We start from the raw sequence: 15,874 nt of genomic DNA on the forward strand, positions 1-15,874 counted from the left end.
TTGTTAGAAAATGAAAACATATTTAATGTTACACGTATAAAAGAACAGAAAATCAGACCATTTATATACCTGAAGTCCTACATATTTACAATCAACTTGATTTACCACACACGCCATAGAAATATTGTCCTAGAACTGGATGTGCTGACACCTGCTGGTTTTAAACGGGATCTCACTTCGCCTGTGGCCTCCATCAGTGACCCACTCAGAGCGTTTCTCTCTCAATCAATCGTCAATGGTGGGCAGCCAGAATGCCTGCAGAGGACAAAACAGACTTACTGAGCATTCATGTACTATATGTGAAATTGGTGTGCATTCAACCCAAGTAATCTTACCATGTTTGAACAAGCACTAGCAAAAGTCATGAATTTGGGGTTGAACTGAAGGCAGGTGACAGGACCCGTGTGCTTCCCATCCAGAACAGCCACCTTCATCCCACTCTCTGCATTCCAAACATGGACCTTCCCATCCTCAGAGCCTGAGAAACAACCAACCGTCAGACCACAGAAAAACCAGAGGGAGCAGAACTAGACTGTTTTTAGGTTAGGTTTAATTTGCAGTTTCAAATAACTAACAAACAATACTGTGGTAGAATGGGAAGACAATTGGAACTGTCCCGTCTTACTTTACAGAACATAGAGCCTGTCACCTCACCTACCCAGTCTGTGTGGACTTACCAATCATAATGAACTGAGAATCAGGAGTGAAGGAGGCCTCCAGCGTCACAGCTTTGCTGTTGTTGTAGCCCTACAGGACAGAGAGCTTCTATAAATATAGGCTGGTCATCTCTCTTGTATTGCATGACAATATCCATTTACTAATAAACATTTACGCCTCGTACAACTTGCTGTTGGTGTTAAATCTATATCAAGAGTATCCAACAGTGTCAGTCATGATTTTAAGTGTCTATAAATGTGTATGATCTCGCACCCCAAACGAATGCATCACAGCTCCCTTGAAGGCGTCGAGGAGGCGGAGAGCACCCCCATTGGTTGAGACAAGGATGAGCTTCCCATCGTTGCTGAACTTGAGTCCTGTCCACTCACACGTACGGTCGTACTGTAGCTTGAAGGTAGCAAAAGGACCCTATTGAGAAGCAAACAAAACAAAAACGCTCTGAAGACAGCCATCTACCACTGGCCCCCAACCCGAAGCTTTAAATACAAACAACCAACACAAACACACAGAAATAGAACACACAAAACAGAGAATACGCCACCATCTGTACCACATCATACATCCTTTCCTAAAAACTCCAAATAGTTATAGTCCTGAAATGACTAACCTTGTCAAAGGACCGCAGGTCGTACAGTTTGACCATCTCCGAGTTCACGCCAGCAGCAAAGATCAGACCCTCCGGATCAAATGAGCAAACTGGCTTCCCCTGTAGGTGCATCAGGCCCTGGTAGTGTTATGGAGAGAAAGAGAGAGGAAAGGCACATTTAATCCAGCACAATTAGAGTCTATCTAGAGTAAACTGATCTGCAATGTCAAGGAGAATTAGAGAAGGGAAGCAACCTGGCAGTTTGGAGACCGCAGATCCCATAGCCGGATTGTCTTGTCTAAAGATCCTGAGATAAACGTGTCATCCACAGGGGACATGGAGAGAGACGTCACTCTGAAACAACATTCAAGTTAAAGGTACAGAAACATCTACCATGATGAAATTAACACCTAATAATTATATATAAAAAATAAATGGCTATACAAACAATCGTTAAGTAATAGTACAGTAATGCAGCCTAAACTATCCCTCAGCCCATTGGGTCTTTCTGCTTCAGTCCCCACCTTTTGTTGTGTCCAGGAAAGTACCGGATGTACTTGTTGTCATGGAGGGAGAGGTACCGAATAGTGTCTGCAATGATCACAACAGTTACGGGTTATGGGCAGAAGACAAGACAGCATGGCATTTCAATTAATCACCACACCACTAAAGAGCAAGTAGAGCTACCGATCCTGGAGACAATTGGCACTGGGCAGGTTGGATGAGTGGGCTCCACCCTAGGCAAGGCAGTGGCTTGTACAGTTAGCTCCTGTATTGGGCAGAATCACAGACCCTCAAACTGTACAAACAACTACCTCAGACCAGGGTGAGCTTGGCCGAGCGCCTCAGGCGGAGGTCAACACGGTCAGGCTGTCGGGAAATCCATGAGAACAATCTTCAGCATGAACACAATAAGTAACTCCTAAAAGACGCAAGACAATAATTACATGGACAACTGCTTATTTAAAAGAGCCTGATTACAAATCTCCTCTCCGCACTAACATACCATCAATTTTGTTGGAGCTGTAGACCACAGTGTTGGCTGCATGTGTGTATCTAATCAGATCCACTCCATACTTCTTACTATAGAGGGTCCGCTTGGGTCTGGACCAGCACAGGATGGAGAAAGAAACAAAATAACAACATTAGATTGCTGGCACAGAAACTTCTAGTAAAGCCAATGTACGTCTTAAAATCCCCATAACATAAAGGTATGAAAAAGGGTCAGTGAAAGGGGATTCCTAGTCAGTTGCGCAACTGAATGCATTCAACCGAAATGTGTCTTCCGCATTTAACCCAACCCCTCAATCAGACAATCTTAATAAGCGGGTAACAATTGCCACAAATATCTGGACTAACACGTTTTTTTTTTTTGTTGTTTACGTCGACTACGGACACAATAATACACCTAACACGCTTGTGTGAAAATTAGATAAAATACAAGTCATAGTTTTGTTACCGATCTACCAAGCCAGACATAAATCCTCTCAAACTCTACTAGTTTCTGAACTCGAGCCCGAGGATTGTGCATTACGCAGTAGGCCTCACTACAACTAGCGGAACAGATGTTAACTACAGCACATAGGTCGGCCTACCGTAATAACATGCAGTGCGGCAAAATCAGTCGATTTAAATTCATTTCATGTATGTCTTACTTTCCCTCCTGGCAGTCGTATAAAACTAGGGAGTCGTCGTCGCTGCTAGAAATGATGGTTTCGCCGTTTGAGCTGAAATCAAAACAATTGATTTTGTCTGAATTTTCCCGGAAAACCTTTGCAACCCTGAAGCTCCGCAGCACATTGTCCGTCAGCTTCATGATGGCCTCTTTGCTTGAGGGGGCGCAGACCCTCGTTTTTTACTGAATGTAATATTTGAGAATCTATTTCAGTGCTTTTTAAAATACAATCGTTACTATTATGTAAATAGAACTTAACGTTTCAAAAATTTTAAAGAAAGCCCGCCTGGGATACTCGTCCGAGTCATGGAAAAGCACCGCCTTCGACACGTCGGCCTCGCGCAAATTCCACAAACACGCGCATCAATAACTCTCGCGATACATACAACAACTATCGCGGTAGTCAGTTCATGTTTCGCGCACAACCAATCGCTAGTCTGGACAAGAAAAGAGCACAGAAAAAAAAAAGCGAGCAGATAAATATTTTTAAATACACATATTGACAATAATTGTAACTAACTTATCCGACATACAATAACCCGTGCGGTGCCTGTCAAATCAAGAATAAATGAAGTAACAATGCAGGTGAGTTTGCAGTCATTGCTTTCGGAAAATGATTGCAACCCTTCTTTTTCGCAACTTTCGAAAGGGAGTTACACGCACTCATAGCTCTGTATAATATTGTACGTTTCCTTGAATTTGTTCTGGACCTGGGCATCCGATTGGTTCCTTCATGAACACCACCCCCTTGAGCATCTCATTGGTTCCTGCATGAACATTGTAGTCAGCTCAGCTTTCCCCATTGAGATTGTCTCTGTGCCTCGATCTAGGTCGAAACTTAAAATGGCTGTGTTCGTTTTAGCAATCTCACTGGAATAAAGACCATTCCTGTCGTTATTGAAAGAGATTGTGATAATATCTCAAAAACAGGACTACTTAAATGTTAGATCCCTCACTTCCAAGGCAGTCATAGTCAATTAACTAATCACTGATCATAACCTTGATGTGATTGGCCTGACTGAAACATGGCTCAAGCCTGATTCATTTGCTGTGTTAAATGAGGCCTCTCCTCCTGGTTACACTAGTGACCATATCTCCCCAGCACCCTGCAAAGGCGGAACATTTACGACAGCAAATGTAAATTTACAACAAAAAATTACTGTGTTTGTGTCTTTTAAAAGCTTCTAGTCATGAAATCTATGCTGCCTACTCAATCACTTTTTATAGCTACGGTTCAAATCAAATTTGATTTGTCACATGCCCCAAATACAACAAGTGTAGACCTTACCGTGAAATGCTTACTTAAATGCACTGTTGGTTAAGGGCTTGTAAGAAAATATGTACTAAATAAACAGTAAGTTTACAGGCCTCCTGGGCCATATACAGCATTCCTCACGGAGTTCCCTGAATTCCTATCAGACCTTGTAGTCATGGCATATAACTCACATTTTTGGTGACTTCAATAGTCACACTGAAAAGTCCACAGACCCACTCCAAAAGGCTTTTGAAGCTATCATCGTCTCAGTGGGTATTGTTCAATATGTCTCCGGACCTACGCATTGTCACAGTCACACCCTGGATCTAGTTTTGTCCCGTGGAATAAATATTGTGGATCTAAGTGTTTTTCCTCATAATCCTGGACAATCCTGGCCACCATTTTATTACATTTGCAATCGCAACAAATAATCTGCTCAGACCCCAACCAAGGTTTATCAAAATCTGCACTTATAAATTCTCAAGACAACTCAAAGATTTCTAGATGCCCTTCCAGACTCCCTCCACCTACCCAAGGCCATCGCAGTACAAAAATCAGTTAACCAAATAAACGAGGATCACTTAAATATGAACTCACTCATAAAAACAGCAGCTCTTTGCTGTATTCGTTGACAGTCTCTCTCCAGCAATGGTTTTAAATGTTTTGAAATCTCACAGTATCAACTTTGTTGTAGCTTTCTTTTATGCCTGCTACGTTACTGCAGACACAGTCATCTGAGCCATCCGATTGGCCAACGGTAAGCCTATAGTGCACTTGATTTGCTCTCCGGGCCCACCGGGAAGGCAGAGTATGTACCTTCAGACACATTATATAGTACAAAATGACAACAGTTTGCCTACCTGACACGCAGGGCAGCTGAATCGGGTGCACCTACCACAATAGCCCGAGACAAAAAATAAATAAAATAGGAACACAAGGCTTTATCGTAGTTTTGTTTTACAGAAATGTTTGGCGATTGACTAGGAATGCCTTGGCGATCGACCAGTCCCAGTTAGTGACCACTGCTCTAGAAAGTTGTGTGAAGTTCAACCTTGTGCTTCTCTCTGTAGGCTGATATTTCTGCGTGTCAGTCCCGAGGGAGCTGCGCGGCAGTCTCTGGGCTACTTCACGGGCACCGTTTAGAGGGAACATTGTTGGCCACCCCTCAGAGCCTGGTTCCTCTCTAGGTTTCTTTTTGGGTTCCTGCCATTCTTGAGTTTTCCTAGCCACCGTGCTTCGACATCTGCATCAAATCAAATTTTATTGGTCACATACACATATTTAGCAGATGTTGTTGCGTGTGTAGCGAAATGCTTGTGTTCCTAGCTCCAACAGCGCTGTAGTATCTAATAGTGGAGCAGTATCTAAAAACGATTCTCGACAATATACACATCTAAGTATGAGAATGGAATTAAGAAATATTAAAATTAGATTGAGCAATGTCAGGGGGACATTGACTACAATACAGTCGAATAGAATACAGTATATACAGTTGAAGTTTGAAGTTACATACACTTAGGTTGGAGTCATTAAAACTCGTTTTTCAACCACTCCACAAATTACTTGTTAACAAACTATAGTTTTGGCAAGTCGGTTAGGACATCTACTTTGTGCATGACACAAGTAATTTTTCCAACAATTGTTTACAAACAGATTATTTCACTTATAATTCAATGCATCACAATTCCAGTGGGGTAGAAGTTTACATACACTAAGTTGACTGACTGTGCCTTTAAACAGCTTGGAAAATTACAGAAATTATATCATGGCTTTAGAAGCTGCTGTTAGGCTAATTGGCATCATTTGAGTCAACTGGAGGTGTACCTGTGGCTGTATTTCAAGGCCTACCTTCAAACTCAGTGCCTCTTTGCTTGACATCATGGGAAAATCAAAAGAAATCTGTCAAGACCTCAGAAAAAAAATTGTAGACCTCCACAAGTCTGGTTGATCCTTGCGAGCAATTTCCAAACACCTGAAGGTACCACGTTCATCTGTACAAACAATAGTACGCAAGTATAAACACCATGGGACCACGCAGCCGTTATACCGCTCAGGAAGGAGACACGTTCTGTCTCCGAGATATGAGCGTACTTTGGTGCGAAAAGTGCAAATCAATCCCAGAACAACAGCAAAGGACCTTGTGAGATGCTGGAGGAAACAGGTACAAAAGTATCTATATCCACAGTAAAACAAGTCCTATATCGTCATAACCTGAAAGACCGCTCAGCAAGGAAGAAGCCGCTGCTCCAAACCGCCATAAAAAAGCCAGACTACGGTTTGCAACTGCACATGGGGACAAAGATCGTACTTTTTGGAGAAATGTCCTCAGGTCTGATGAAACAAAAATAGAACTGTTTGGCCATAATGACCATCGTTATGTTTGGAGGAAAAAGGGGAATGCTTGCAAGCCGAAGAACACCATCCCAACCGTGAAGCATGGGGGTGGGAGCATCATGTTGTGGGGGTGCTTTGCTGCAGGAGGGACTGGTGCACTTCACAAAATAGATGGCATCATGAGGTAGGAAAATTATGTGGATATATTGAAGCAACATCTCAAGACATCAGTCAGGAAGTTAAAACTTGGTCTCAAATGGGTTTTCCAAATGGACAATGACCCCAAGCATACTTCCAAAGTTGTGGGAAAATGGCTTAAGGAAACAAAGTCAAGGTATTGGAGTGGCCATCACAAAGCCCTGATCTCAATCCTATAGAAAATTTGTGGGCAGAACTGAAAAAGCATGTGCGAGCAAGCCTGACTCAGTTACACCAGCTCTGTCAGGAGGAATGGGCCAAAATTCACCCAACTTATTGTGGGAAGCTTGTGGAACGCTACCCGAAACGTTTGACCCAAGTTAAACAATTTAAAGGCAATGCTACCAAATACTAATTGAGTGTATGTAAACTTCTGACCCACTGGGAATGTGATGAAAGAAATAAAAGCTGAAAAATCATTCTCTCTACTATTATTTTGACATTTCACATTATTAAAATACTGAACTAAAACAGGGAATATTTACTAGGATTAAATGTCAGGAATTGTGAAAAACTGAGATTAAATGTATTTGGCTAAGGTGTATGTAAACTTCCGACTTCAACTGTACATATGAGATGAGTAAAGCAGTATGTAAACATTATTAATGTGACTAGTGCTCCATTATTATAGTTTCCAGTGATTCCAAGTTATGTATAAAGGGCAGCAGCCTCCAAAGAGCAGTGTTACGTGACTGGGTGGAAGCCGGCTAGTGATGGCTATGTAACAGTCTGATGACCTTAAGATCATCTCGGTCCCAGCTTTGATGCATCTGTAGCCTCTCGGTCCCAGCTTTGATGCATCTGTACTGACCTCGCCTTCTGGTTGATAGCGGGGTGAACAAGCCGTGGCTCGGGTGGTTGATGTCCTTGATAATCTTTTTGGCTTTCCTGTGACAGCGGGTGCTGTAGGTGTCCTGGAGGGCAGGTAGTTTGCAGCTTTCCACCTTCTCCACTGCAGTCCCGTCAATGTAAATAGGGGTGTGCTCCCTCTGCTGTTTCCTGAAGTTCACGATCAGCTCCTTTGTTTTGTTGAGTGAGAGGTTATTTTTCTGCCACCACTCTCCCAGTGTCCTCACCTCCTCCCTGTAGGCTGTCTCGTCATTGTTGGTAATCAGGCCTACTAATGTTGTTGTCTGCAAACTTGATTGAGTTGGAGGCGTGCGTGGCCAAGCAGTCATGGGTGAACAGGGAGTACAGGAGGGGGCTGAGCACACACCCTTGTGGGGCCCGTGTTGAGGATTAGCAAAGTGGAGATGTTGTTTCTACCTTCACCATCTGGGGGCGGCCCGTCAGGAAGTCCAGGACCCAGTTGCACAGGGCGGGGTTCAGACTCAGGACACCTAGCTTAATGATGAGCTTGGAGGGTACTATGAGGTTGAATGCTGAGCTATAATCAATGAACAGCATTCTTACATAGGTATTCCTCTTGTCCAAATGGGATAGGGCATTGTGCAGTGTGATGGCATCATCTGTGGATCTATTGGGGCGATAAGCAAATTGAAGTGGGTCTAGGGTGTCAAGGTAAGGTAGAGGTGATCCTTAACTAGCCTCTCATGATGACAGAAGTGAGTGCTATGGGGCAATAGTCATTTTGTACAGTTACCTTTGCTTTCTTGAGTACAGGAACAATGGTGGACATCTTGAAGCAAGTGGGACAGCAGACTGGGATAGGGAGAGATTGTATATGTCCGTAAACACTCCAGCCAGCTGGTCTGCGCATGCTCTTAGGACATGGCTAGGGATGCGGTCTGGGCCGGCAGCCTTGCAAGGGTTAACACGCTTAAATGTCTTACTCACGTTGGCCATGGAGAAGGAGAGGCATGAATGATTCATGGGGTAGGCCCCCCTAGATGTTTAGAGAATTATTTGTGTATAATTGAAAAAATGTAGACAAAAAAAAATCTGATAAATTAAACGTATAACCATAATCAGATCAGGATTCTCTACACAACCATCCCGTTTCGGGAGGAGAAGGATGGATGGTAAGTCAGTGCAGACGGCCTGCCGAACTGAGTAGCCTAGCTAGCCAATATAGCTAGCTTGATAGCTTGCTAGCTACAAGTAGCTGCCTACCGTGGACTCACTCGGCTCGGTCAGAGCAGTAATTATTAACATGATGATGATGAGCTACCACTACCAGTTATGGCTAGCTAATTAGCTATTATTTAGATATAACTATTCCCCAATATTTGTGTGATATTTGTTAGCTAGCTAGACTAAAATGTAACACCTAACCTAATGTAGCCTACCTATCCATACTGTAGATGCTACTACTACTACTGCTGTAGACAACGATCCCAACGTGTGTTTACTATATGAAGTTGAAACAGCGGAACCTTGGAGGTGAGGCAGTTTTGTAGCAGCAGCAGCATAACTAGACCATTTTTAAATTGTAAAGTTAGGCACATGATGACTTAGAATACGTATTTAAGTGTGTATTTGATATGTATACTATTAAGTTTTCTTTCAGTAGTAGATTTTTAGTATGGTAACCTTTGTAGGAGCGAACATTAAACCTAAAATTCCCTTTGTTTACTCACTTCCTAGTACCTAGAGAGCCCCAGGTAGGCAGAATCTCAGTGAAAAGCTGTCAGACAGACTCTGATGTAGAGAGCAGGGAGGAGGAAGAAGAGTTAAAGAGTAGCAGCAGTGCCAGTGAAGGAGTGACAGAGATTGAACAAGTAATAAGGGAAAAGAAGAGTATGGACAGATTCAAAGGGAGGAAGCTGAGGTTTTAGATGATCCAGTACTGTGGCCAGAGAAAGTACAAGACCATAAAAGAGAAGCTATTGTTCGCAGACTAGCCAACAGGTGTGGTGAGGAGACAGAACTGTATAAAATCATGCCCCCAGACTCAGAAGGCAAACCATTCCCCAATTTACAGTACAGTAAGTCAGCAAACGGAAGAGAAAAGGTACAGAGAATGGGTTATTTATAGTAAGAGTGTAAAGGCATTATATTGCATTCCATGTGTTCTTTTTTTCTCATGAGCAAAGTAAACCATCACCCAGTTCTCTGAATAGTAAGGATGGCTATAAGTTATCAGTGAAATGGCCGGAGAATGTATGACAAACTACCAGAGTTTGAGGATGGTGTCTCACAAGAACTGTTACTGGAAATTGAAAATTCTGCAGCATACCATGACAACAGCTACAGGTATAGAGAGTCAGCTGCAGAAACAAATCCAGTCAGAAATGTATAAAAACAGAGCACTTGGAGAAAGGATTTTGGATATGACACTGTACATAGCATCTAGGAATCTGCCATTCTGGGGGAAAATCACTTAATCTTGATGATGTGCATGATGGACATTACCTACTGTAGGCTTACTTGACCTGTTGTCAAATTATGACCCGCTATTACGTGAGCACTTACAGAAAGTCAGCGACAAAAAGAAAGGAGCACGACTGACTCATTACCTCAGCCCTGAGAGACAAAACGAGTGCATAGGAATATGTGGTCAAAGGGTGTTGAAAACAGTACTTATGAAAGAGAAGATGTAATCTATTACTCGGTTATATGTGATGCAACACGAGACATTTCCCATACTGAGCAAAATGTATTATTGGTGAGATATGTACACAAAGATAAAGTTCAGGGAACAGGTAAATGGGAAATAATTGAACGTTTTCTTGAATTTAAATACTTTGCTAGAAAGACAGGCAGTGAAATTTCTGAAATTATTGAGTGCATTGGAAGGGCATGGTATTGACGTGGTCAAGGCTATGATAACGGTGCAAATATGTCAGGGAAAGTGAAGGGAGTTCAAGCACACGTACTGCAAAAGAATCCACTGGCCACATACTCACCTTGTGCCTCCCATACTCTTAATATTGTGGGTGTACATGCAGCACAGTCGTGCCAAGAAGTATCAAACTTTTTGGGCTGTGTGAATCGTCTTTACAATCTGTTCAGTGCCAGCCCAGAGCGATGGGCCATTCAAGGAAAAGACTGGCTGCTGTCTTAACCTCCTTTCAGACACACGATGGAGTGTGCGTATTGCTGTGGTCCAACCAGTGGCAACTCATTTACCGTCTATCATCAAGGCCCTAGACATGCTTCTTGCTACCTGCAGCCTGACAAACCAAGTCAAATCTGAGGCAAAAGGTCTAAAAAGCTACTTCATGTCTTTCAAGGCAATCTTCCTGCTCACTTTCTGGGTAAAAGTTTTGCAGAGTATTGAGAATAGAAGCCTAATTCTTCAGTCAGGAACAATTTCTCTGGATATGGAAGCAGCTTACATTAAGGCACTACAGGAAGAAATACAGGCTCTGCATAATCAATGGGACGCTCTTCTGGCAGAAGCCTCCACGGTGGCAAATGAAATGGGTGGTACAACTCAGTGAACAGAGGAGCCGCCAGAAAAAAAGAAAACGTTTCCCTGATGAGACTGAAGATGGCATAGCAGATGAACAGAAGTCAGACACTGGATTTCGCAACACAGTGTTTTATGTGGCTCTGGATAGTGTAATCAGTCATTTGGACATGCAGTTCCACACGATTTCAGCTATATGCGAGGAGGTTTCACCAATACTTACATTTACGAAAATGACTGAAAACCAAATGTGTGTCTTGCCACAAATTGAGAAACAAGTACTCCAAAGATCTCAGATGGATTTGAAAATGAAGTGCGACATCTAAAGACGATATATGGTGCCACTTTTTCAGATGGTCTTTCTCCTGTAGAGCTCCTAAATGCCATCCACAAGATGCAGCTACAGAGCATTTTTGGAGAGGTGTGCATTGCACTGAGAATCTTCTGTACAATGCCTGTAACAGTTGCTGGAGGTGAACGTGCCTTCAGTAAGCTGAAACTTAAAGAACTAAGATCTACAAATGTTCCAAGACAGGTTGAACAGCCTTGCCATCCTTTCAATTGAAAACCAGATAGCAAGAAAATGTTACTTTAAAGACATTATAAATGAGTTTGCGCACAAGAAGGTTCGATGCTGGGCTCTTGGTGCAGTGTAACCTCTGAGTTTTGTTTACAGGGAACAAACAAGGACAAATGACATAACCTGTTCTACCCAAGCCTGCCCGGGGATAGGCAAAATACTGTTTGAGTATTTTCTGCTATGGTTTATCTCCTGCTGAACTTACTCAGGAATGCCCACATAATGTCTCGACACTACAGTTGCAGTTTCACAGATGCTTGTTCTCTGTAGGTACCACATTTATGCCTGCAGTCCACATAGTTCAGGATTTTTATTTTATTTTGTATATGTTATTTAGGAATTATGCATAGGGCAGAAAAGGGTTAGCCTTGTTTATAAGAATGTAATACATTCTTTAATCTGAAACATGGATCATTGGTAATTTCTTCATTAAAACTGACTACAACACCATATTAAAAAGTCACCAATTGGGTAGTTATTTATGATAAAGCATCAAAAGTCTCATGACGCAGCTTTTGTTAACATTAGGAACCAAACATTTTTGCAATTCTGTTAATATGGGTAAAGGATGAAGGTGGAAACTAGAATCTGCACAATTGTAGTATAGAGCAGCAGAAGCTTATAGTTAGTACATTTAAATAACACCATTGTTCAGTACATTATTTTAGTCTGAAACATTCTGATTTCTATGTTAGGGGCCCGGTATAATTTTTTTTTCATGGGGTACAACATCTCCTATACACTTCCTGATTAACTCAGTCACCGTATCCAGGCTGCATCACGTCCGGCCATGATTGGGAGTCCCATAGGGCGGCGCACAATTGGCCCAGCGTCGTCCAGGTTTGGCCGGGATAGGCCGTCATTGTAAATAAGAATTTGTTCTTAAAGGTTAAATGAAAAAACATCTGTGGCTAGTCGGTGTTATTCTCAGAGGCTACCCGGAACATATCCCAGTCAGTATTATCAAAACAATCTTGAAGCATGGATTCCGATTGGTCAAACCAGCGTTGAATAGACCTTAGCACAGGTATTTCCTGTTTGAGTTTCTGCCTACAGGAGGGGAGAAGCAAAATGGAGTCGTGATCAGATTTGCCGAAGGGAGGGCTGGGGAGGGCCTTGTAGGCATTTCGAAAAGTTGAGTAGCAGTGGTCCAATGTTTTACCAGCGTGAGAACTACAGTCACTGTGTTGGTAGAACTTCGGTAGCATTTTCCTTATATTTCCTTTGTTAAAATCCCCTGCTACAATAAATGCGGCCTCAGGATATGGGGTTTCCATAATATCCAGTGTAGTTCTTTGAGGGTCGTCGTGGTATCAGCTTGAGGGGGGATATATACGGCTGTGACTATAACTGAAAATAATTATCTTGGGAGGTAATACGGTCGGCATTTGATTGTTGTATTCTAGGCCATCGTAATCCTGGTGGTCGTAATGCTGGTGAGGTACCGTCGCTCTGATATCCAAAAGTTATTTCCGGCTGTATGTAATAACACAAAACATTTCCTGGGCTAATAATGTAAGAAATATCACACAAAAAAACAATAGTTGCTTAGGAGCTAGAAGCAGAGCTGCCATGTCTGTCGGCGCCATCTTACTTATTCATTGCTTGCTGTTTGATGTTTTAGGCTGGGTTTCTGTATAAGCACTTTGTGACATGATGTAAAAAAAGGCTTTATAAATACATTTGATTTTAATCCCCACCCCTCCTTGTCAGCTAGCGGGAACAACACTGATAGTGTCCCCCCCCTCCCCTCCTGCCGAACACCTGCCCTCACCTTTGTTAACAGAACTACGGGAAAACAGTGTCCGACGGGAGGGGCAAAAGACACGGTCTACCGGTCGCCCCGCTAGCACAGCCGGTAGGAGTATGAGGACACACCATGTGCTAGCTAACTAGCTGCCTTGCTAGTTAACGACACCGTCTTCTAGCTAACATGCTAGTTAGCTAGCACACGGTGTCGCCACAGATTTGGTGTCGCTTCCCACCTGCTGTGTACCGGACTAGCTGGCTAAGCTAGCACACAGTGTCCTTTGGTCCCAGCTGCCTTTGCCGTCGTTAACAGATCTGTAGAAAAACAGTGCCTGACATGCGGGGACGAAGGACACTGTCTACCAGCGTACGGCTAGCTAGCTACCATTGTCACCCCGCCCCTTCAGTGGGGTTTATTGGTGGCTGGCATCCAACGTTATTGTGCAACGTTAACGCCACCTACTGTACTGAAGCACCCCCGCCTCCCACAGCTTAAATACAATGACCAATAGAAGTATAAAGAGAGGTTCCTGCAGATGCAGGAATGCCCCAAATTGCAGTTTGCAATTGCACCCTTCTCGCCCATCTTGATGTTAGAGTTATAAGTGAAAGAGGTTTGAACATTAACCACTCATTCAGGTGGCACAGGTGACCCTGTCCTCATTCCAAAGCCAATATTTTATACCAATTAGCTCAAACTGAGCAGCACTGCTGTTGGGTTGACCCTGTATAGTCCGATTTTGTACAAAATCATCTGAAGACAAACACACAGCCTGCTCACTTTTTTTTCTGCCCTATGGTCAAGCTTGAGTCAATCATTACACGGAGGGTACACATTCAACTTGAGTTGAGCTCCTTCCAGATTTTGCGACACTGCCTTAGTGCTGATCCTGACTCTGCAAGTACACAGCTCTCACACAGAGGAAATCCAGAGGTTCCCCATACCCTGTGTAGGCAACCTCACTAGGATTCTTTCATAATGACTTGTCTTGTCAACTAAATGCTGAGTGAATATGTGGTTATCTGATGTGTGGGCATCTCAAGGTAAGGGACAGAAGGTCAACTAGTAGGCCCCTTTGTCTCTATCTGGAATATCTTGGGTGTGTCTTCTTTGGTGTGCACATACAAATCCGAGAAATGACCAGTAAAATCACAACAGCAGAAACATCAAAGGGGGTCCTGTGATCCATAAACTTAGTTTTGGCTTTGTTCTCCCTGATAGGACAGCCTGATGGCTCGTGTTCTGTCCCTGCATCGGCCTTTGCCTTTACTGGCCCTTGCGGGGGTAAGGGGATCCACGGTTTTCAGACATGCGGGCACGGGAGGTGTTTGCTACAGGTGTGCAACCAGACATTGTGGTGCGGCGGGGTCTGGAGCGTACAGGGGACACCTTCCTAGTGAATGGCCACAACTTCACGCTCAGAAACAACCTTTATCTTGTGGGCTTTGGCAAAAATGTTTTAGGTATGGCTGCAGAGGCAGAGAGGATTGTGGGAGACCACTTGGTGAGAGTGAGGGCCACACGGGATAAAGGAGACACTACAGGAGCATGGGAAAGAGTAAGCAACTCAAACAAGTGTTTGTGGGTGGGATGGGTTGGTTGGTAAATGAATTTCTCCTCAGCCAGGCGTGGTTGAAGGATGGAAGTTGTATCACAGTGCTGGAGGGAGCTAAACACAACCTGCCAGATGCTGATACTGATGCCCAGGGAGCAGCCGAATGTATCAAGAGGCTGGCCAGCACACTGAAAGAATGACCTGTTGCTTGTACTAATTTCAGGTAAATTGATACCTAACTACTACCAAAATTTAATTGTCGAACAAACTATATAGTTATTACTTAATTTGAATCACCAAAGCTACAGGGTGTCCATAAATATCTTTAAAGCCCAGTGCAGTCAAACTTTTAGTGTATTTTATACATATTTCCACACTATGAAGTTGTAGTAATACTGTTAAATTGTGAAAATAGCATAATGCCCATTTAGTGTAAGAGCTGTTTGAAAACACTGCCTTAAATGTCTACCTGTTTTGACCTTCTATGGTGACATCACCGTGCAATAAATTAGTTAGACCAATGAGAAAAAGTTCAAAACTATGCCAATAACATTTTTTTTATTTCTCTCCCCACTCAAACCACTCCGTCAGTCCTAGGCTAGATTCTTGCTTGAAAAATTGCTCTATGCTAAAGAAAAATATTTATTACACCAGTTTAATTAAACAATCACAGTAAGACTCAATTGTTACCCAGAAATGATTTGATAGAGATATATTCTGCTGCATTGGACATTTAACACATGTGTAGGATGGTCTGCACTCTTGCCTGCCCCAGTCCCACTCATCTCTCTTCAAGAAAAACAGAATGTTACACGCAGACTGGCTTGGTGTTGGGGGCTACCATTCAGGAGCTTAACTCTGTACGCCATGCCGTCGTTATTGAAGAGCGGCGGACTTGCACACTGCACTCACCCTGCTCAAATAAGACTCCAACTCTACTAGCTCATA

General features: G+C 43.0%; 2 protein-coding genes and 1 pseudogene across 4 annotated transcripts in view; 1 reads left to right on the plus strand and 2 right to left on the minus strand.

Moving 5' to 3' along the window:
- On the minus strand, positions 1-3,596 carry LOC129814964 (WD repeat-containing protein 82). Of its 3 annotated transcripts, none has more exons than XM_055868150.1 (9): positions 3,460-3,596; positions 2,271-2,368; positions 1,789-1,855; positions 1,519-1,618; positions 1,286-1,402; positions 931-1,086; positions 678-747; positions 336-478; positions 1-255 (listed from the first exon to the last, which is right to left on the minus strand). In XM_055868150.1, the coding sequence occupies exons 1-9, from the start codon at positions 3,468-3,470 to the stop codon at positions 226-228; spliced, it is 792 nt and encodes a 263-aa protein (XP_055724125.1). In that variant the 5' UTR covers positions 3,471-3,596; the 3' UTR covers positions 1-225. The 3 variants fall into 3 exon arrangements, with proteins under 3 accessions (XP_055724125.1, XP_055724122.1, XP_055724123.1); XM_055868147.1 differs by lacking the exon at positions 3,460-3,596 and adding an exon at positions 2,920-3,412; XM_055868148.1 differs by lacking the exon at positions 3,460-3,596 and adding an exon at positions 2,860-2,927.
- The window catches only part of LOC129814965 (T-cell leukemia translocation-altered gene protein homolog), a 25,760-nt gene continuing 12,170 nt past the window's right edge, over positions 2,285-15,874 (minus strand). Inside the window, exon 3 of the mRNA XM_055868153.1 lies at positions 2,285-2,368. The gene's annotated coding sequence lies outside the window, so the exon portion shown is untranslated. The remainder of the gene's footprint in view (positions 2,369-15,874) is intronic.
- LOC129814966 (glycerate kinase-like) overlaps positions 14,306-15,874 on the plus strand; it is a 2,709-nt pseudogene continuing 1,140 nt past the window's right edge.

Source organism: Salvelinus fontinalis, chromosome 18 (assembly GCF_029448725.1).
Source record: "Salvelinus fontinalis isolate EN_2023a chromosome 18, ASM2944872v1, whole genome shotgun sequence".
NCBI lineage: Eukaryota > Metazoa > Chordata > Actinopteri > Salmoniformes > Salmonidae > Salvelinus > Salvelinus fontinalis.